Source organism: Eulemur rufifrons, chromosome 6 (genome assembly GCF_041146395.1).
Source record: "Eulemur rufifrons isolate Redbay chromosome 6, OSU_ERuf_1, whole genome shotgun sequence".
In the NCBI taxonomy this organism is placed as follows: domain Eukaryota; kingdom Metazoa; phylum Chordata; class Mammalia; order Primates; family Lemuridae; genus Eulemur; species Eulemur rufifrons.
In genome coordinates, this window is record NC_090988.1 from 94143563 (window position 1) to 94166670 (window position 23108).

Here is a 23108-nt window from a genome sequence, read left to right on the forward strand (position 1 = left end):
GGGCTAGGCTCTGCTGGTCTTACTGGGTTTACTAATGTGGCTAAAGTCAGCTGGTAGATTGGGGCTGGTTGGTCTAGGGAGTCTCAATTTGGATGATTTATCTCTGTTCTATAGGATGTCATCTCGCCTGGGCTATGTGGAGGTCTTAGGACTGCAAGAGAAGAAAGGCCCCAAAGTGTAAGTATAAGACTATGCTTGCAATACATTTGCTAATGTCCCATTGGCCAAGGCAAGTCACACAGTCATTCCTCGAGTTATGGGGAAGAGGACTACCTCAAGGCATGGATATAGGGAGTTGGGATTCAGTGGGGGCCAGAATTGCAACAATCTACCACAAATGGTATTAATTGAACAGATTTATATCTAACTGAATAATTCTCAAAGATGAGGACTATCAAAGACTCTGCCTTCATCCTATCCTACTCTACATTTTTGTTAATAACTTAGACAAAAGCAATGAAATATGATTACAATTTTAACCGTGGCACAAAACTACAATGAATAAAATAAAGCCCAAAGATGACTTTGGCAGTTTGCATCACTTGGCAAAACCTGATAAAATACAATTTATCAGTGTTGAATGAAATATCCTAAATTTATTCAACTAAAGTAAATTGTGGTCAGGCAGAATTGAAAGTTACGTGAAAGCTACATGAAGGTTCTATTTGCTACCAAATTTATGAGTCTAAAGTGATCAAAATGAATTAGTGAAAATACAGTTTACAGGTCATGAAAAGTAATGGTTTCCCAGAGCAAAATATTTCCAGTGTATTGTGGCTATTTTGGGGCAAAAAATTTGTACAAGGGTATGGAGCTAGAGAAAATCTAGAAGGTGACTGACATGGTGAGAAGATTCAAATACAATCTCCTGGAGGAAGAGTTAGAGTACTTGTTCTAGAGAAAAGAGGACTGAAGATACAAATCTTTCTTACCTTATTTGAAGAGCTGCCATGTATAACAGAAGAAGGTTCAAGAGTGAAAACAAGACCAGTGGGAGAATGTTGTTTGTGGACAGACCTTAGCTCAAAATAGGTATAGTGCTTTAATGACTCAAGTTGTCTGTTGAGGAATGGAGAGTCTTATGAGTTAATGATCTCTCTCTTTGGAAACTCAGTCAGCATCTGGATCACTGTCCTGAGATTACATGCCTGAGGTTACATGTATTTCTACTGGCAGAGCAAGACCAGAACCAGTATAGCTTAGTCTTTAGATTTCTAAATACTTGTGTTCTCATCCTGGATATATTTGTTATTAGCTACTTGAGTTTTATTTTCAGTAAAATGAAGACTTACTGTGGGTTAAGTGAGATAATCCATGTAAAGTACCTGGTGTATAGTTGCTGTCAAATAAATGTTGATTTTCTCTCTTCATCTATACCCATGACATCATGTTGTCCTATGTGACATACCTTTATTTTCAGTAAGACAGTGGCATTCATTTCCTTTGGAGCTCCCAGAATAATGGGCCACATATTTCAGTTTGCTGAGGACATTTTTGGCTTATGCATGTCGTCTCAGCATAGCTATTAATAGCATCCCACTCTACTTTTAAAAGTGTTCGAATTTAAATGAATCATAGGATCAGTCTACCTAGAACTTGCTCAGTGCTTTTCTTAGGGCATCTTTCAGTTCCCTGTTCCTCATACTATAGATCAAGGGGTTTAAAATGGGGGTGATAAAAGTGTAGACCACGGCCACCACCCGGCCCATCTCAGGAGAGTAGCTGGAACTGGGGGACAGATATATAAAGCTGGTGCAGCCATACTGCAGGAGGACCACTAAGATGTGAGAGGAACAGGTGGAGAAGGCTCTCTGGCGCCCTTCTTCTGACTGGATCCGTAAAATAGCTACCATGATGAAGACATAGGAGATGGAGATCAGTGAGAGGGGGATGCTTAGGACGATGAAGCTGATGATATAGAGGGCAGTCTCGTGAACATGTGTGTCTGCACAAGCCAGGTGCATGACTGCAGGCATGTCACAGTAGAAGTGGTAGATCTCATTGTTGCGGCAGAATGGGAGTTGGAAGATTAAAATGGTGAGCGGCAGCGACAGCAGGAACCCCAGCACCAGGGACCCTACCATCAGCTCCACGCACAAAGACCAGCTCATGATGAGGGTATATCGCAAAGGGTGACAGATGGCTATAAACCGGTCATAAGCCATGACTGCGAGCAGGACGCAATCAGCCCCACCCAAGAAGACAAAGAAAAACATTTGGGTGCCACATCCAGTGATGGAAACAGGAGTTTTGCCCATTGAAAGGAGGTTTGCCAAGGCCAGTGGGGCGATGGAAGATGTATAGAAGATTTCTAGAACTGCCAAGTTAGCCAGAAAAAAGTACATGGGGGTGTGGAGGGAGTGGTTGACCTGGACAGTGACTGCAATTGTGGCGTTTCCACTGAGGCTGGTCAGGTACATCAACAGGAAGGCCACAAAAATCACCATCTGGACCTCAGGGTTAGGTGAGAATGGACGAAAGAAGAATTGTATCTTTGCAGTTTTATTTATTCCTTCCATAGGTAGTGTATTGGACCTACTAAAAGAAAGCATGATACAAGTCTCAAGTCATCTCTAGTTTAATATGATGCTTTCCCAAATTCTCTGTTCAGTGTTAGAGCACTTGCTGAGGTACATCAGCAATGATGTGCATACTTTTATTATAAATAAAATCTTATGATAATTTATACATTTGCTACCACCTTGTCTTTCCTCTCCTACCCCCCAAGGACCAAACACAGAAAAATCCTCAGTGGTGGGTACTTTGATGATCTTTATTTTAATTCCAGTGCCTAGCACAGTGCCTGTTATAGAAGCATTTCCGGGAAGAATCTGCTAAACAAATTAATGAATAAAGCCAATTTAAAGTTAATGCTCAAAGTTATCAAGTGGATGAAATAGGGTATGAATTAATTATGTAAAATTTGAAATAAAAATTTTAGCATTGTATAGGCAGATGTATGCTGTAATTTAAAGAGAATTGTGCTCTTGGCACGTTATGATATTGCATCATAAACTCTGTAATATATCTCAAAACCTAGAGACTTTATTGATCCATTTTCCTTCTTCTTTATCCAATTTATCCCTAAATACTGATAGTTCATCTTTCAAAGAGTGTCTCATGTTTGTTACCTTGGTCCTTTCCCATGGCTCCAATCAGCTCTCCCCGTTGCTATCTTACATTTGGATTCTTGTGGTAGCTATCTGGTCTCTCATCTCCCTTCTCTTCTGTCTATAATCCGTTACTCACCTGCTTAAAAATTTTCAGTTCCTTTCTATTGCTTAAGTGTCCATCTTCACACTCCTCTGCCAAACATTTCAGTCTCTCTCAGATCTGGCTTTTTTAGCCTAATCCCACAATGGCACTCAATCATTCCTGTTCTGTATCACATAGTCTACTTACTCAGATCCTCCCTCCTGCTTCATGCACTTTAATTCTCCTTTCAACTAGAAATACTGTCTCCTCTCTTTTGCCTAATCCAAATCCTACTCAATTTTCAAATTCTAGGATATATGTTCTTCTTTCTAGAAATCTTCCTAGGCCACTCTAGCTTAAATCTCTCTCTTCTTTCTCTGAAATTCTATAATGATCACAATGTTATGATTTTTAGGGCTAATATACTGTCCTTTACTGTATCTGTATGTCCTGTCCTCAACTATATTTTAGGTTCCCCAAGAATAAGGCTGGGGCTCTGATGGCAGGGGCTTATGACAAATTATCATTTATTTCATCTTAAGTGCCAGGCATGGTGAAAAGTGCTTAATTATGCATTAGCTCACTTAATCCATAAATCCATTTTAGTAGGCATGTACTATCATCATCCTCATTTAACAGATGAAGACATATAGGGTTAAAAAGGTTAAGAAATTTTCTGAAGTCACATAGCTAGAAAATGGGAGAGCCAGGGTTTGAACACAGTGTGACTATAGAGCTCTTGTGCTTAACCTAGTTTGTACTATACTATCTTCCTCTATACTTTATGTCTCCTAAATAGCTTTATTATTTGATTGATTCCAGTTCAGCTATAGGTAAAACTAGATGGTCTACTGGAAAAAAAACACCTAAAGTCTAAGACAAAATATGTTGGATTACAGTGTTTCCAGACTTGAGAGACATAATTACAATCTCGATTGTGATTTATCTAGTAAATGATTTCCCCTGGCAATGCAGCAAAAGGTACCTCCCTTCTTTCTCTTCTAAGGAGCAAAGGGAAAGCGTTTGGCTAAAAATTATACTTTAGGTGGAAAGAAAGGGAGAGTTGTTTAATTCATTCTTCATGAAGGAGAGCATGGGAACAAAGAGAAGGTAGAATCCTCTGTGACCCATGACCCATGACCCAAGTTGTCATAGGTGCCTTCAGTTTTAAGCTCCTGCCTCATGGTGGCTAACAGTCTAGTCCCCAAACCAAGATACACAGTCTTGTGGTTAAACCAAACCTACATGCTCAAAACAAAATGATTTTCTCCAATCATTAGGACACCAGAGATACAAAGTTCCTCTGGTGCCTTCTGTTCTTGTTGGTTTTAGCCTCCTTAGGCTCAGGAAGTCCACCCTATGTCCTGAGCATAAATCCCTATTCTTAAAGCACTTGTGTCTCAATGCAGTGTAGAGCCTGCATTGGCTTCATTTCATTACAAGGTTTAGGAAAGAGAAGGGGAAATCAAACCTAGAGAAATACTGTGAAATTCAGGGAACCACATAAGAAATCCAAGTACTACAATATCCATTATAATATTGGTCTAACTATTCTCTTAATTTCTTTAAAGTTTCCCACTTATCATATTATGACCTCCTGTGGCCCAACAGGTAGTGTTTAAAAGAAACATGGGGAAAAAAAGATACTTGGTCTATGGCTAAATTTGTTCCAAAAAGAAAGAGATGCTTGTTATTGTTATTATGACAAGGTAAAGATGTAAGTTAGGCTGTATCTAGATGTTATATTGACTTTAAAGTATATGAAGTGCTTTGTTACTCCAAAGAAGAAACCAATTAGACACAACTTTCAGATGGTCTAGACTGCTCAGATATCCCAACCATTTGATGCCCAAATATTGAACCAAATGTTGGGTATCATGAAAACAAATAGCTGCATGCTTTGCTGACTTCATTCTCTATTTAAATCTGGAACGGTGGTAGTGGTTATTGGATCCATGCAAGCTTCTTAAACTGGAATGTGTATATTCTAGAATCTAGAGGATACAAAACTGTGTTTTTGGAGAAAGTAAATTTCAAGGATCAACATGGCACAGCTTTTTTTAAGGATCAATTTCAACTCGAAAAATTTTGGAGAATGATTTCATATCAAAAATTTTGGAGATAATATAGGGTATTAGGAAGATTTGCATTAATTTGGAGGGATAAAAAAATAAGAGTTCAACAAAATTTCTTTCCTGTGGCTGATCACCAAGTCCTTAGGAATGTAAATGGTCTCTTATGCTAATTAGAGTAGGTAAGTTGAAAAGTTTTGTATTGATTTAGACTATAGATTCGCTACTACTCAATCGAAAATACAATTCCCCAAAGTTCCCAAGTCTTAACTCTTGACTTGGAACAGATTTTTGTCTTGCTTTTCCAAAGAAAACAACTAGAGTAGTAGCCAGCTTCTTCTAAGATAGGTATGGCCCAGAGAAAAACTCCCAGAAGAGAGCTAGTCTTTGGAAAGATAGCCTATCATCTCTTGAGACTTTACCATCGTGCAAGTAAGAACATGGCTTCACAAGTTCTTTGTCCTTCAGGTAATCCCTGTACAAGTTGACTGGTGGCCTCAGAAGATCATAGATTCCCACAGAGTCAGAGCTCGGCCAGGTTACCTGGTCCATCTCTTCCAAAGAGAGTGACTGACATGTCCAAAGTTGCACAAGTGGGTCGATTTTTAATTCATTATTTAAATGCATAAGATGATTGAAATACCATCTACTCTATAGAATCAAAGGGACAAGACTGTCATCCAGAATTTCTCTTATTCTGATTCTGTTTGCAACACTTTTGTGCCCCTCCACACCCCCCTTACAGTTTCTCTCAGTTTAGATTTGTAGAAAACATTTAATCACAGGAAGAAAAAGGTAGGTTGCAAGGAACATCAGTTTACCCATAACTGCAAAGAAAAGTGGGAAAGTCTAAGTGACCTTTTATTTAAGTCAATAAAACTGCCTCTTTTAGTTACATAACTAGATTTTAGGGGAATGTATACATTAAAAAAGCATATAAATTTGGGGTAAATTATGCTTTCAGAAAAGTAAGCCATGTTAGAATTAAATGATGTATGCTTAAATTCCAGCTCTGCCACTTATTAGCTTTGGATCTTACTGGGTCACTTGCCTTCTGTAAGACCCTGTTTGTTCAGAATAACAATTCACTACTTTACAATATTGTTGTGAGGTGCAACTTAAACAATGTCCATTAAAGAAACTACTAGCATGCCTAGCACATATTAACTGCTCACTAAAGTACATAGAGTCATTGATTCCTTCATTATCTATCCTGAGATTGAAAAAAAATGGTAGCATATGATTTGGGGAAAAAAGTTAAAACTCAATGGTATCATATAGGCAATTTCACATGGTTCAACATGATACTTTTACAAGGGACCTGTGAGTATATCATATGAAGCATTCAGACATTCAACAAAAAGTTATTGTTCTCTTACTGCAATAATAGTGCGTAACATTGATTCGGTGCTGTGCACTGCAAAGTACTCTAAGATTTGTACACTGTGCTAATCATTTTACAGGCATCATTTCCATTAAAGCGGCCCTTCATTCCTGTGCAATGCATGCCTTTACTGTTTATATTTTTTCAGATGAAGAAATTGAGGCTTAAGAGTTTAACTTGCCTAGCTAGTAAATGGCAGACTAGACCTTAATTCCTAGGTCAGTCTGGAAGCAAGTCTATTTCTATCACTCAAATAAACTGTACCTCACTGAGCAATGCACTGTGTTCAAGGCTGAATGATAGGTGCCCTAGAGAGACAAAATCTTTTATTTCTTTTCTTTGTTTTTTTTTTCTGTTCTCCATAGTCCAGTTCTTTATTTTTTATTTTATTTTATTTTTTTTATGTATTTTTTTTTTCAATTTAATTTTACAGAATCAAAGAGTCTAACAGTATATCTTGTTAGATACAATATGTCCTCATAATGTATACATTATTTCTTGTACAATGATATGAAATAATATGGGAAATATTCATGATAAATTATTAAGTGAACAGTGCAAGTTAAAAACAATAGTTTCATATTTTTTCCCCACCCCCCAAATCTTTTATTTCTAATTGTCCTTTATCAACAAACTATGTCGCTGTAAAGTGATGTGCCATGAGCATTCATCAGATTATTACAAAGGCAGTGCTGAGTACCCTAATTTGTAATCTCTCTCTCTTTCCTCTTTGCTCCTCCTTTTCTTTCTCTCTTACCACCTACTCATTTTATCAACAATATTTATTTTAATAAATCCCTTTTACAAACATTATTAAGGGCTAGCTAAATGTAAGACATAGCTCTAGTTTCTGGGAAAAGAGGGAGAAATGTGGAAAAGGAGACGTGCTCAGAAAGTTCAAAATAGAATGAAAGAGATAGTACGAAAATGATACAAGTCAAATCCAGGTAAGGGCTGTCATAAAAGGACAACATGCTAGGGGAGCTCAGGCATATCTCTCTTTTTGCAATGAAGTCCTTTGAAAAATTGTATATAATTACAATTATTTTTTAATGCATAAGGGTGACTCCTATGTAAACGAAACTTATGGTCATTCCTTTTATAATACAAGTAGATATTTTCTAATTTTTCAATTTCTATAAATTTGAAACTTGGAATGATGAATGTTTTAAAAAAGTAGTGGACTCTAGAAGAGACTCACATTTCTGTATTTCGGGACTGGTTAGCATTGAGCTCATTTTATCTGATCTGCTATGTGATCCCTTGACTGTTTTCAACAGTTTCTCTGCCTTTTCATCAGTTTGAAGAGCATGGTGTTCACAGTATGTATTCTGGAGTTCCCTGTAAGCCATCTGGTATAAAATACTGGTTCTGAGTAAGAACAGGACTTTGACTCTCTCTGTGATAAGCTCAATACTTAGCTTTTGTTCCCTGGCCAATGTATACCCCAACCTTTGGCTTAGTTGCTGACAAGGGATTTTTCTAATCTTCTAAAATTTGAAGTCTGGGAGGAGATTCTTACCGTTTGCCAGACTCAAGAGGACTTCAAGCCATTGCAGATTTACTTGCATCCTTTGCTAAACACTGAGGACCCCAGAGGTCTGCCTCAAGGTCTTACTGTCCTCAAAATTTTCCTGGGCTGGCATGCTGACCACTTCTAGATCACATATCTCACTGATCCAGGGTACTATTTTAAGACACTTCTTAAACAAGATCTGATTCCTATCAGATCACCTCTTAGACAGAGGGTATGTTCCATCTTGCCTCCTTCTTCTTTGTACAAGGTAACATCTAGGCTTTACTTATCACATCTCTGTAGCTTGGAACTTACCTTTGGAGTTGCACTGGTATTCAGACTTAAAATTATCATCAAATAATGACATTCATAACTAATCTAACTAACAAGTCATTGTTGGTCCCCTGAGATGACTGAGGTCTGTTTGGGAAGCAAAAATTAACCAGATCAAATATAGTGTACCTAAGAGTTAAAATTGCATCAGGATTATTCCATTGGTACATCTTCCCTAGGGATGGTCTTTTAGTAACTTGTTCATAAGTTCAATGATGAGGTCGGTTGGGGGAAAGAAAAATTATTGTTTTCACTTTACTTATGTAGAATCCATTAAAAATTTCCACATGCAGCATTATTCTTTTTGCCATATCCTACAATATTTCCTACTCTCTTTGCTTCTGGGAAATAATTTCCTCCTAAGTTTTACTTTATTTTATTTTTAAATTGACAAATAATAATTGTGCTTTTTCATGGGGTACACAGTGATGTTTCAATACATATAATGTGTAGGGATCAGATCAGGGTAATTAGCATGCCCTCCTCCCAATTTTACTCCTGTCTCTCTGATAGTTCTTCTTAGTCTGTTTTGCTGACTTCCTCTATTTTCCTAACTTTTGCACAAACTGGGTCTTGGTCCTAGGTCCTCCGTTCTATTGACATAATTTTGTAGGTGAGCTGCTTTATTTGTTTGGCTTTAAATGTGCTGATAATGCTCTAGCCAGCCTAACATTGTCCCTGAGCTCCAGACTTGTATATATACTTATCTAGCTGACATCTCTATTTTGGATCACTAATAAGTATCTCACATTTAACATATTTAAAATAGAACTTTTACGAGCTGATCTGCCGCGTTGCATTCTGAAGCACTGGGCAGTATAACAAAACTGCGAAACACAGCGCACCTGAAAACCCATCCCTGGTCTGTCTGTAGTGTGTGGGCCAGCAGCTGGAAACTACTGCTCTAGAGCAATGAAATGATTTTGTTTGTTCTTTTCTGAGTGGACACTTGTTCACTTGTACATTTTTGAAATAAGTTCCAGCTAAGGAGACACATAGAGTCTTAAATGGGTGGTGATTGTTTCTTCAGGAAAGGTTTTGTATGCTTCTTTCAAAATTGCTCTGAAAAACTGTCAAATTCTCCTTCTCTCTCTCTCTCTCTCTCTTTTGTCTCTCTCTCTCTCTCTCTCACACACACACACACACACACACACACAAACATACACACCCGTTAAGGCCTTCTTTTCAACAATGGTTCCAGAGTTTTCAGAGTATTGGAAATGAAAGTTTTAGGTTCTACATAAATGAGCATTTAAATATTTTTTGTATTTATTTAAAAGAGATAAAATATACATAACTAGTACAATATACATTGTTATGTAGCAAAAGAGTGAGTTGAGTATAAGCCAAGAAATGTATTAAGTAAATAATGCTGATAACTTAGATAAAACATAAATCTTGAAGTTTGTTCATGAATAACTGAAGTTTGAAAAACTTTGTTTTCAACATTTTATAATCTCCTTGAACAGGCTCAATATCAGCAGTTTGTATAAAACACTTCATTTATAAAGAGTGTGGTATTGTCTTGAACAAAATTTGGTGATCGAAGGAAGGAATGTTCAACAACACAACATTCAGCAATCAGTGAATACTAGACGTGCTATGTGCTTAGCACCATACTAAAAGATGCGGTGCAATACCTAGTTGAATTAGTTGCTCCCACTGAGGATTTATCTTAGTAGAGGTGGAACAAGTACCATAATAATACAATACAGAGTGATAACTGCTATTATTGGGTGGACACAAAGACACCACAAAGCATGAAGCATGGAGGAAGTTTTCCTTCCTGGAGCAATGTGGGGGAAGGTGTATGCATCAGAATAAGGTTTTTTTAACGGGTGATACTTGGCGGAGATTTGAAGGATTCTGAGAACTTGTCTAGGTGCACAAAATTAGCCTCTACTTGGGTAAACGGAGCTGACAATCTTGCCAAACTACCTTAAACTTGGAAAATAAAAATTTAAGCAATGATTAAAATATAGCCAAGTCTAGTATTATAGCAATTAAATCAGTTTAGTATATCACGTCCCCAAACAATTCCTGTTTGTATTTAAACATTGACCTCCTGGGGATGGTCAGGCTGAAAGTTATGTTAGCCTCTTGGGACTCTATTGAACCAAAGTGGGTAGGAAATTCTCCAGAAATGAAAAGAGAGGGAGAGAGAGTTGAGAGAGAACCCACAATTGTGTCTGTAGGTTGCAAAGTCCCACATTCTTCCTTTCCCTTTTCGCAGCACGAAAGTATGAATATCTAAACTTGTGCTTCCCTCAGTGAAAGGTGGTTTCTCAGAGGTTCAACTCCATGGTTCCCAAGATATTAAGAAGAGGATTCCACCTTGAGCTTTACTCAACTTCAGGTAAGGATGTGGTTGTCAGTCTCTCTAGGCAGAAGGTAAGGAAGGGTAAAGGGAAGAACGGGCTGATTGAGCTGTTGTGTGCTCTAGACCTCGGGCAATGGACCAATGAACCCTACTGACCTTAGGATCTCCTGACCCTGTGAGGGACTTCCTGGTGTGAAGTTACAAATGAATTGAAACATTAACATTAGTTTAACCTGGAGCTAATGAAGTGACATGATATGCCAATGATACTAAGAAGAAGTAAGTCTTCAAAACAGACACTCTCGGTGACATCAAAAAGACAGCAAAATAGGAGGTCCCAGGCTTTACTCCCTCCACAGAAATATCAACTAGCAACTATCCACAGACAAAAACACTTTGGTGAAAACCCCAAAACATGGGACCCAGGTTGTCTAGCCCTGCAGTTTCCCCTACATGCCCTGTTTCCCATGAGGTAGGAAAAGAGAACCAGGGAGATGTACAGCTTCCCTAGCAGTCTGAGATGCTTCCTAGGAAGCCCACTTCATGCTATTAACAATTATTGCATTTATGGAGTGCTGAGTAGGAACCAGATACATTTATTCTCACAACAATCTTCTGAGTTGTTTCCTACTGTTAATCTTTATAGATGAAGAAATTTAAACAGAAAGTGTCAACAAGTAGCCCAAGGTTATACCATTGTTCAATCAAACTAGGCATTAGAACCTAGACTGGCTGTGTTCTTGATGACCAGGCAAGATATCAAAGAAGTAGAGGGGTTTGTGGTCTGGGAACGGTATACTGTGTTTTAAGATTTCAGTGCTGCCTCGAAGAGGTATTTGTATACCAACGTTCATAGCAGCATTATTCACAATAGCCAAAACGTGGAAATAGTTCAGTGTCTCTGAACAGATGAATGGATAAAGAAAAGGTGGTATATATGTACAATGAAATATTGCCCAGCCATAAAAAGAATGTAATTTTAATATATGCTACAACATGGATGAACCTTGAAAACACTATGCTTAGTGAAATAAGCCAGACACAGAAGAACAAATATTCTATGATTCCATTTACATGAGGTACCCAGAATAGGCAAATTCATAGAGACAGAAAGTAGAACAGAGGTCACTAGCGGCTGGGAAGAGGGGATAATGGAGAGTTATTGTTTAATGGGCACAGATTTTTTGGGGGGATGATAAAAGAGATAGAGGTGAGGGTTACACAACATTGTGTGAAAGTAGTTAATGCCACTGAAACATACACTTATGAATGGTTAAAATGACAAATATTATGTATATTTTATGACAATAAAAAAAGTTTCAGTGGTGAACTGTTTCTGGGTGATTACAACCGAAAGGTGTTATAGAAGTGAGCTGCTGAATTTAGACTGGAGGGAAGGATAGTTGGAGCTGAGAAGATCAAGGAAGGGTGGGGCCAGGAGTTGAAAGGATTATCCAGCAGTAGGATTTGGTCCCGACATTTATCTGTCCTCAGGGCCTGCACCTGTACCATTAGCAAGCCCAATGCATTGAACACATGGAGGACACAAACCAACCTGGAATGATTCACTTCCACTTCCGTCTCTTCTCCAAACTCCCTGAGGTGCAGATGCTGATTTCTGTCACCTTCCTGATTATGTGCCTGGTCAACATTAGTGGCAATGTCTCCATTTTTCTCACCATCTGGATCAGTCATTGTCTCCACACTCCCATGTACTTCCTCCTGGAAAACTTGTCAGCTCCAGAGATCTAGATTTTCTACTTTCCCATCACTGCCCCTGGGATTCTGGCCAGTGTCCTGTCCATGGAGAGAAACCTAATCTCCCTGCCTGGCTGTAGAGGCCAGATGTTCTTCTTTTTCTTCCTGGACAGCGCTGACTGCATTCTGCTGGTTGTCGTGGCATATGACCAGTTTGTAGCCATCTGTCACCCTTTGTGCTATACAATCATCATGAGCTGGAGGTTGTGTATCCAACTGGCCCTGAGGTCTCTGCCGCTGGGGTTCATCTTGGCCATGCAGCTGACTGTGCTTATCTTCCAACTCCCTTTCTGCAGCAGCGAAGAAATTAGCATGTTCTACTGTGATGTCCTCCCTGTCATGAGACTGGCCTGTGCAGACCCCTGGGTCTATGGGGCTGTTCTGTTTGTGCGAAGCATCATCGTCCTCATGATCCCCTTCCTCCTCATCACTCTCTCCTGTGTCTTCATTGTGGCTGCCATCCTGAAGATCCGCCCTGCTGAGGGGAGGCACCAGGACTTCTCCACCTGTTCCTCCCACTTGACTGTGGTTCTTCTCTAGTACAGATGTGCCAGCCTCATCTACTTGTGCCCCAGCTCCAGCTACTCTCCTGAGAGAGGCCAGGTAGTGTCTGAAGTTAACACATTCATCACCCCTGTGCTGAACCCCTTGATCTGCAGCATGAGGAAGAGAGAGCTTAAGGATGCTTTCAAGAGGGCAATGATGAGGTTCCTGCTGCTCTAAACACAAGTTCTTCTACAACATAGCCTAGTAGAGAAACATGGACATGCTGAAAAGAAGAGGAGAAGGGGGACCACAGTTCATTGTTTTTATGCCGTTACTTCTTCCTAAGTATATTATTTTTCAAAAGTCATTTTCCTTTTCTCAGCCTCAGGTTCTTCATCTCCAAAAGAGGGATTAATATACTCACAGGATCTAAATTCTGGGAGTAGTTATAAGGATGAATAGATACGTTAAGTGAAAATACTTTGTGAATTTTAAAGGGATATGTTGCAGTGAATGTGGTTGTTACCATCCTCACCGTCACATGTCCAGTGTGTCCTATCTTGGATTTGTCTCCAGATGTAGTTCTTGGGTTCTCAGCAGCCCACCCATTGCACATCTAAGTAGGGGCTAAGCCAGGAATAAGATGCAAATCAAACCGGGACCATCCCAACCACTCTCTCATGATTCTTGCTCGTGGTGTGAATGTTGAGTGTGTGTATGTGTGTGTGTGTGTGTGTGTTTTAAAATTATTAATCTTTAATTTCTAACTTATTTTCCAGGGAAAGGTTCTGGGGAAAGTACTGAAGTTTAAAAGTTTTGGTAGCTTCTCTTTTCTTACTTTCATACCAGAGCTAATTGGCCTCCATGTCAGTCTCTGACTCTGTATTGGTCTGCCTCTAAAATACATTCCCTACGTCTATTCATTCTCCTCCCCATTCTACCTCCCTTCTTTCTTCTTCTTCTTTTTCTCCTTCCCCTCCTCATTTCTTTCTCTCTCATACACGTATCTCATATTCTCCTGTTCTATCTCAAGCTAAGTATGCATGACATGTAAAAGTTGCTTTGCTACTTGAGCCTTTCTGGGTATGAGAGGGAGAATGTTGGTTCAGATCTGGATTCAAGTAGAGCAAAACCAATTCTGTGAAGACAAACACTGGCTGGACAGTGAGGAGGGGGAAGGGACTCATTACGGTGACTCTGAGGAGTCTAAGTAGAATGACAGTCATTTTCATGATCATCATTTGTCTCAAGGCAATGGTGTTAGTGTATCACTGGTTTACTATGTTTTTGTAAGGTGGGGGAAGCTCATTCTTTCCTCTTCCTGTTGACTATTTAGTGATGTATTCATCTACAACACTCAACAAGGCAGTAAACAACTCTTTATTGAATTCTACTATGTGCTATGTACCCACCTGTGGTCAGTGGAGCAGGAAGTAGAAAGGTGAGTAAGATGTAGCTCCTGCCTTGAAGGAAGTAAGAAATCTCATGAGACTTAAGAGCTCACACCACAGTTACACCAAGGGCCAAGGGACACAATACTATAGATTTCAGAGGAGGGACAGTGAAGGGAATCAAGGCAAGTGTGATGGGGGAGGTGGTGTTTGAGCTGCACCATGACAGGGCTCCAGCTTTCGGGGTGTGCAAAAGGGAGCAGGAAGAGCATTTCTGAAGAACAGAACAGGAAAGCACAAGAACAAGAAATCATCTCCCTGGGTCTCTGTTTCCTTATCTGGTAAAGTACAAACAGTATGCTATAAATTTTATTTTATTTTCTGAAAGAGTATCAGAGGCCTTAAAAGGCAAAAATCATGACCAGAATCCATATTATGTGGAATTGAAATTTTGCTGTCTTTCTTTGAAAAACAAGAACCAGAAGGATCTTTTGTGGTTTGTTCATAGATACTTGCTGTCCTTCCCGTGTTCTCCTGCAATATTCTAGGTCGGTATTATCTGCAGGACACTAGTCCTTTGGTAATAGGTATATGTGTGAAATAAATGTTATGTGGTCAAATACAGTGACAAATACTGTGCTGACCAAAGTAAAACTGGTGTTTTACTGCAGGTTTACCCAGGCTGTACCATGTAAACATACAGTCATGACTCTCTAAGATGAGGAGTGTATTTCACCATGTGTTCCAAATTCTTTTTTCCTTGGAGTACCTTTTGAAATGGTTTGTCTTGTTGAACCTACTTTTGAAAATGCTGCATTAGACTTTGAATACCAACAGGGTTATTTCACTAGTGATTGAAACAATCTGGGCATTTCTCAGTTCCCCATGCTCTTTGAGAAAGCAGTGAAGTTATAATGGGTTAGCAGATTTCTTTTCAAGTGATCGAATTAGGGAATTAACAATTCCCATTTATCAATACATTTATCTCCATGAAAATCCATGAGATGGGTATTACTATTATTTCCACTTACAGATAAAGAAACTGAGGCACAGGGACATTAAATATTAATAAATTGTCCAAAGTCACACAACTATTCATGGTAGGACTGAGCTTTGAGCTGAGTAGTTTGGTCCCACAGCCTGGGCACACAACCACCAGCTCCTGTAGCACACCTATCAGCATGCTATGTGAGCCTGGGAAAATCAGCTTATTTCTCTGTAATTTAATTTAATTCATAATGAAATGGGCTCCCTCTCTGTTATTGTGAGATATCAGAATAAAACAAAACTAGGAAAGCACAATATTATAAAACTTCAGGATGGTTATTCAAACATCAAAATGGAGAAGTACTCACACTAAATGTCCTACTTTTTTAATTACAAAAAGTTTAAAGTCATAATTATCCAATTTCCTTTCACCTGTGCTTCATTATGAATATCCTGTTACTCTTTTTTCTAATATATATATGTATGTATGGTCTTTTTACTTTTAATTTTTATGGATACATAGTAGTTGTACATACCTACAGGGAATTATGATGTTTTGATACAAGCATACAATGTATAATGCTCCAATCTGGGTAATAAGAATATCCATCACCTCAAACACTTATTATTTCTTTGTGTTGGGAACATTTCAAATATGTTCTTCTATTAAAAGTTGTTTTGAAGTATACAATAAATTGTTAACTATAGTTGCCCTATTGTGCTACCAAACACTAGATATTATTCCTTTTATCCAACTGTATTTTTGTCCTCATTAACCAACACCTGTTTATGCCCTGTCCTCATTACACTCCCAGCCTCTGGTAACCACCATTCTATTCACTACCTCCATAAGATCAATTTTTTTTTTTAGCTCCCACCTATGAATGAGAACATGCAACATTTGTCTTTCTGTGCCTGGCTTAACCCACTGAACGTAATGTCTTTCAGTTCCACATGTTATAGCAAATGATATATTTCATTCTTTTTATGGTGGAATTACATTCTCTTGTGCATATATATCAAATTTTTCTTTATCCTTTCATTTGTTGATGGGCACTTACATTGATTCCATATCTTGGCTATTGTGAATAGTGCTGCAATAAACATGGGAATGCAAATATCTCTTTGATATGTTGACTTCCTTTCTTTTGGATAAATACCCAGAAGTGGGATTGCTGGATCATATGGTAGTTCTATTTTTAGTTTTTTGAGGTACCTTCCTACTGTTTTCCATAGTGGCTGTACTAATTTACATTCCCACCAGCAGTGTATGAGTGTTCCCCTTTCTTTGCATACTCACCAGCATTTGTTATTTTTCTGTCTTTTTGGTAATAGCCATTTTAACTGGGGCAAGAAGATAGCTTACTGTTGTTTTGATTTGCACTTCCCTGATGATTAGTGATGTTAAGCATTTTTTCATCCACTTGTTGGCCATTTGTTTATCTTCTTTTGAGAAATGTCTATTCAGATCTTTTGCCCATTTTTTAACCAGGTTATTATTATTGTTGTTATTTATTTATTTTTTTTGCTATTGAGTTATTTGAGTTTCTTATATAGCCTGGTTATCAATCCCTTATCAGTTAAATAGTTTGCATATCCTGTTACTCTTGACATGTGTTCAAAGGTGCCGTAAGAAACAATCATGTCTTCTGCACATCAGAGGTAAAGAGGTTTCCCCACTGAGTCTTCCAATTTCTCTTACCAGGCTCTTCAAAGTAGAATTTTATGTTTTATGGCTCTGGGGATTGAGGAATTTGTACAAAAATACAAAACAAATTGTGGTACAAATAATTGACCTTATTAAATCATAGGCACAGGTTTATGGTCTATGGAGATTAATGTGAGGAAAACACATGAACAATGTGATGTAAAACATCTTTATCAATAAAGCCCATTATTTTAAGTACTCAATTCAGTGACAAAAAGTTTATCCTAGAAGTCACAAGAAATTGCCATCACATTTAGTTTTAAGAGGCAGGATCCAGGAAGGATCTTTTCTCCTTAGGGAGAGGAGAGAAGGATCCCTAGGGTGTGTGTGCATGTGTGTGTGTGTGTGTTAGTAGTCAATGATTGTTTCATTCTCCAAATACCCGCTGCACACCTATTTCATGGTAATCATGGAAGGTGAATATTACCAAGTTGTTACTCTCAAGCAGTTTATGGTCTAGTCAGGAAGACAGTTGTGTAAGCAGCTAAGGAAAAGACAACATAGGGTGTGCTTTAGAAAGACATCTGAACAAGCCCTATTGGGAAGGTGCAGAGAGACCAACCTGGAGACCACCTGGACAAACTGGAGAAGGCTTAAGTCCTGAAGGAGAAGCAGGATTTGCCAGACATGACACTGAAGAAAGACATATCAGTCAGAGGGAATTGGGAAATCATGAAGGGATGAATTAGGTTCAGAGAAGACATGGTTGTTTGGTGAGGCTGATGGTGTCAGGGAGTGACAGTATGTAAGGCTTGGGCTAGATTGGGCAAAGCCTTGAATGCCATTCTAGGAAGAGTCTGGTCTCCCTACTCCTTGTAATGAGAAGCCACTGATGGGTTTTAATAAGGAGAAAGACATAACAGAGCCATATAACAAGAAGATTTATTTAATAAATTTAGTTAATACTTACCAAGTGCCTAGCACATTTTGGCCCTGTGCTGAGGTTGGGTTCACATCAGTGAAGTGGGGAGACAAGGCTGCTGCCCTCACAGAACTTACAGAAGGTGCAGGAGTCAGACAAGCGTCTGGGTAATTATGTAGCATGGTAGGGGCTATGATGGAGAATTCTAGAGTATCATAGAGGCACATTTGAGAAATGCATAAGTCAGTCCTGGAGGGTGAGGTGCTTTCCAAAGGAAGCATCTACTCTGAGACTTAGAGAATGAGTAGGAGCTGTCCAGGATGGATACAGGGCAGGAGAGCTCTAAGAAGGTGAAAGAAATAGTGTGCATCTGGCATTAATTTGGGACTTGAACTGTGTGCCAGGTGGCCACTGAGGTGGCTCCTGGTCTTCACTCCTTTGTGTAATATCCTCACTTTGAGCATGGACTGAACTTATTGACTCACTTCTAATGAAGAGAATACAGCAAAAGAGATGGGATGTCACATCTGAGATTAATACAAGATGAGATGGGATGAGGTAGGATACAAACCACTTTGGCTTCCATCCATCTGTCTCACTTCTTGCTCTGATGGAAGCAGGTGTCATGGCGTGAGCTGCCCTGTGGAGAGGCCAACATGGCAAGGCACTGGGGCTCTTAGTCCAACAGCCTTGAGAAACTGAATCCTGCCAACAACATTCACCACATGAGTGACCTTGGAAGCAGGTCACTCTCCAGCTGAGTCTTGAGATGAGACTACAGCCCCAGCTGACACCTTAATTACAGTCTTGTGAGAGACCTTGTGTCTTAATCCATTTTGTGCTGCTATAAAAGAATACTGGAGACTGGGTAATTTATAAGGAACAGAAATGTATTCTCTCACAGTTCTGGAGGTTGGGAAGTCTGATTAAGGTGCTGGCATCTGCCATCTGGTGAGGGTCTTCTTGCTGCTTCCTTGCATGGCAGAAGGCAAAAGGGCAGGCAAGCCAAAGTCCCCCCATCAAGCCGTTTTTAAGGGTACCTAGTCCCATCCATGAGGGAGGAGCCCTCTCAGTCTAATCACCTTTTAAATGCCCCAGCTCTTAGTACTGTCACATTGGCAACACCTGGATTTTGAAGGGGACACATTCAAACCACAGCACCTCAAGACAGAAGCATCCAGCGAAGCTGCACATGGATTCCTGAATCTCAGAAGCTGTGAGATAATAAATATTTGTTATTTCAAGTTGGTAGGTTTTAGGGCATATTGTTATGCAGCAATAGATAGCTACAAGCCAGGACATTTATTCTCTATCCTCCCTGCAGCAGGCAAGCATTACTGTGAGGGAACAAAAAGAGTCTTCCTCTTCAATTCTCTAGATCCCTTTATCTCCTGAACACCACACCCTGGAAATACTGACTCAAGGTACACCAGACAGAAAGTGGTCTCACCTGTCCCACGGCAGGTCCTGGAAGTCAACATGGGGTAAAGTTCAGTCTTTTATTCTAGTTGGAAAGAAACAGGCTCAGAGGGAGGGGAGAGAGGGAAGTTGAGCCCTGAAATCTCAGGATTCTCTCTTTGGTTTGTTCGTAAAGGTGAAATTAAGTGTTGGCTGATTTATTTATAACCGAAATGCAAACACTTGAATTAATCCTGATTATGTTTGTTTAATGGGGAAACAGCTGTACTAGACCTAGTGTCTGGGAAACCAAGGACCACCATGGGGCAGAAAAACCTATCTATCTATCTATCTATCTGTCTATCTCAGAGAGAAGGGGCTCCTACTGAGCTGGGAAACTTAAGTCATTGTCTACCTGCTTGCAGACCCTATAGTCCACTTGGCTCAACACCAGTATCTTCCTCACCAGCCCATGGACTCCCCTCCTGCAGGTCCCTTGTCCTACTGCAACTTGCCTTTCTTCAGTTTCTTGTACACAACTGGCAGACGGAATCCAGGGAAAAGCAACTATCAATATAAAATTAACAATTCAGGCTCATAGCTAATAGGAGTTTTAAAGAAGAATTTAAGTCTGTAATATCTACCTTCAAATATGTAGAATGCCATGATAAAAAAACAACAAAAAACTCTGTGATGCTTCCTTTCTGGTCCCTGGATTCCAATTGCAATTGAGGGCTTTTTTTTTCTCTTTTAAAATGATGGCTCTTTGTGCTGTTCTCAATGTTTAAAAGTTTAAGGGAAATCATATAGTCATTTCTGTTATGGCCATACAGGCTAACCAAAAGGTCATTTTTTTCCCTCATGGAAACATCCTCTTATAGGAAACCAAATTTCTTATTACCCAGTGAATCTATTTTGTTAGAAATATGGAATCTTTCCAAAGAAGAGGTCCATAAATAAAAATAATGCATATATGATATTCTTGGCCTTGAAAAGTTTGGGATTCTTTAGTTTTCATCAGTCCCCTTATTTGACAGATGATAAAACAAATTGTATGATGTCAAACAACAGCTATTTTGTGATAGAGTTGTGTCTAGAACTCAGGCCTCCTGGCCACGTGTCTAGCAATTGTCCTGGTGCCCCATAGCAACTCTCCCTTCTTGGAAAGCTCATCTTGTGAAGGACAGATTATATTTCTTAAGTATTTGGACAAAGGCAAAACGAAATAATGGCAGGAGTTATAGGGAGGAAAATTTTTGTTCTGTGTTACAGAGAACTTTTTAACACAGTTGGAACTGTTCAACTATGAAAGGCGCTACCTTGGGAGTATCTAAAAAATCTGAAAAAATTAAAATGGCCAAAAAAGAAAAAAAGAAGATTACTGGGTGTACTATATGGCATGCTAGGCCATGTCTAATGCACCTTTCTGGGTCATATGATTTTATAATTGTGCATTTTAAGGTGTTGCAGCTAACTTCCAACTCTGTAAGTTGTAGAAAATTGATAGTAATGCAAATGATTCTTGCCCATTGAGACGCAAATGCATTTTGTCCAGGGAGGAGTGCCATTGCTCTCTCCCGACACCTAAAGCCAGTTTTCTGTTTATTAACATATTCATTTCAACATTCCTGATTGCCTGTATATGTGTCTGCTCTTTGGGTTCTGCTCTGGACAGGCATAACCGCTTCCTGGGTCCCTCATTAATTAATGAATTCAATAAAATATTTGATGTGCGTTCATTTTATATTCGTATGAAAGTCATGATTTTAGTCTTTTAAAAACAATTATCCTTCAGCAGAAAACTTCTGCCTGAGCAGAGGCTGAAAGGCTACCCTTGATTCCTGCTATAGAAAGAATTCTTAGTCCAGACGTCTGTGGTCCAGACGTTTGCAGACTTCTAACTTAAAAAGTTATTCCCAGCTCTGTCCTCCTGAGGACACTCTGCTATCCCAAAGTGCAGGGATCTAGCTATCTGCCCTAATAAGGTTTTAGGGGAAGGAGGCGATACAGTATAGTTTCTGATCAACTCGCCTTGTCCAGTTATGACCACCAGAGGGCGCGGAAGCCATCCAGAAGAAAGTGTGCAGGGCGTGGGAGAGGATTAGGGCTGAGCACCGCAGGGCCATTCCAACAGCCCGACCTCTGCCATACAGAGCGTATCTTTATGGGAGCCGATGAAGTCAGCCTGGAGCACAAAGGGCACAAAAGGGCAAAGTCCTGTTAGGACTACAAAGGTATTTACAGCCTTTAAACCTGAATGTACACCGCAGATTCTTTTCCTAACTTGAAAATTAACTCTCCGGCTTGTCTGTCCTATTTATTGAGTTCCGTCCTGCTGGATATGTCACTTGTTCCCAAGAAGACAAACAGGGAAGGAGAAAGAGGGCGAGAAAGGAGAAGACGGGGATAAAGAGTGAGGGGCAGTGAGAAGAACCCGCCCACCTTTCCGGATGGTACAGTCTATTTGGGAATCTCCGCACCACTAGGGAAACAAGAGGGATTAAGTGTTCCGATGCCAACACCTTTATTTTACAGCTCTGCTCTTAGATTACGAATCAATCGCTCCTCCTCGCTCACAGGCATCACGGCAAGCTACGAAGTGGGTATTATCTGCAATTTATAGACATGGAAACGGGGTCCTCTTGAGAAACTGCGCTTTCCCCAAATTATACAGACTGTTAGTGGCAGGTGTCTGACTTCAACATTGAACGGCGTGCATTTCTCCAGGGATCCCTATTGTCAACAGCATAAAATCCAAATTCCTCGCCCCAGCCGGACCCACCCTGCCTCATCTCTAGTTACCCTCTTGGACACCCTCTTGCACCCCCATCTCCAGGCAGCCCCCGCCTGCGCAGATTCCGTTACTCGGAATGCCCTTCCCCCAGGCGGAGTATCTGCTGGACGTTTCCGTCCTACCCACTGCAGCACAACTCGCATTGAGAGTTATTTGTTTCGGGACATTATCCCCGCGTAGCAACCAGTCCGTCGCAGAGCTGGATCCTAGCGCAGTGCCCAGGGCAGACAGTGCACAGTTGTCCAATAGAAAAGATGAAAGTGAGGCCACACAGAGCCCCTCGCTGTCCTCCGCCCTGCGGCAGGATCTGCCAGGGCCGGAGCCTCCACCTGGCCTTGACCGGTCCCCTGGGGGACCTCTAGTTGGGGGGGCGGAGCTAGAGACGCCCGGGTGGCGGGGACAGGGCGCGGGCCCTTTAAGGAGGAGCGCGGGGCGCGGCCCAGGTAAGGGGCGGGTCGGCGGGCGGATCAGCGCTGCGCGCCGGCGCCGGCCCGGGAGCCGGATTTGGAGCGCTTGGCGCCGGCGGGGGCCGGAGGGGGCGGCGCGGCGGAGCCTCCCGTGGCCTCGGACGCTCCTCCTAGCCAGCCGCCGCCGCCCGCCTCCGCCTGCGCCTCGAGCTCCCTCGCAGCGGCCCGGCCCGGCCGCCACTTCCGGCCGCTCACCTGGGACGCACTCACCTGGGACGTGCTACCGGCCCCCGAGCGCCTGGGCGCCAGGATGAAGGACCGACTGGAGCAGCTGAAGGCCGTGAGTCTTGCGGCACTCGGGGACCCGGCGCGGGGGGCTGCTCGGAGGCGGGGCTGCGAGGGAGAGGGGCTTCCACTTGCTCCCCAGGTGGAGGCGGGAGAGGGGTCGGGCGCGAGGCCTGCCCTCCCTGTGTCCCCGGCCTCATCCTGCGCCCGTT

At 40.8% G+C, this 23108-nt stretch overlaps 2 protein-coding genes and 1 pseudogene across 3 annotated transcripts in view; 2 read left to right on the top strand and 1 right to left on the bottom strand.

Moving 5' to 3' along the window:
* Window positions 1-1589: 1589 nt before the first annotated feature.
* On the bottom strand, window positions 1590-2519 carry OR10V1 (olfactory receptor family 10 subfamily V member 1). Its single transcript, XM_069470066.1, has one exon. The coding sequence runs from the start codon at window positions 2517-2519 to the stop codon at window positions 1590-1592; it is 930 nt and encodes a 309-aa protein (XP_069326167.1).
* A 9837-nt stretch (window positions 2520-12356) lies between these two features.
* LOC138385004 (olfactory receptor 10V1-like) lies at window positions 12357-13409 on the top strand (annotated as a pseudogene).
* Window positions 13410-22756: 9347 nt separating this feature from the next.
* Window positions 22757-23108, top strand: part of STX3 (syntaxin 3) — a 40849-nt gene continuing 40497 nt past the window's right edge. For both annotated transcript variants that reach the window (XM_069470067.1, XM_069470068.1), the window contains exon 1: window positions 22757-22951. In XM_069470067.1, the coding sequence (XP_069326168.1) occupies window positions 22922-22951 (30 nt within the window). In that variant the 5' untranslated portion in view covers window positions 22757-22921. The remainder of the gene's footprint in view (window positions 22952-23108) is intronic.

What these genes read in the sequence shown, in the direction of transcription:
- OR10V1 (XM_069470066.1), bottom strand. Translation starts at nt 2,519, where the DNA reads ATGGAAGGAATAAATAAAACTGCAAAGATACAATTCTTCTTTCGTCCA.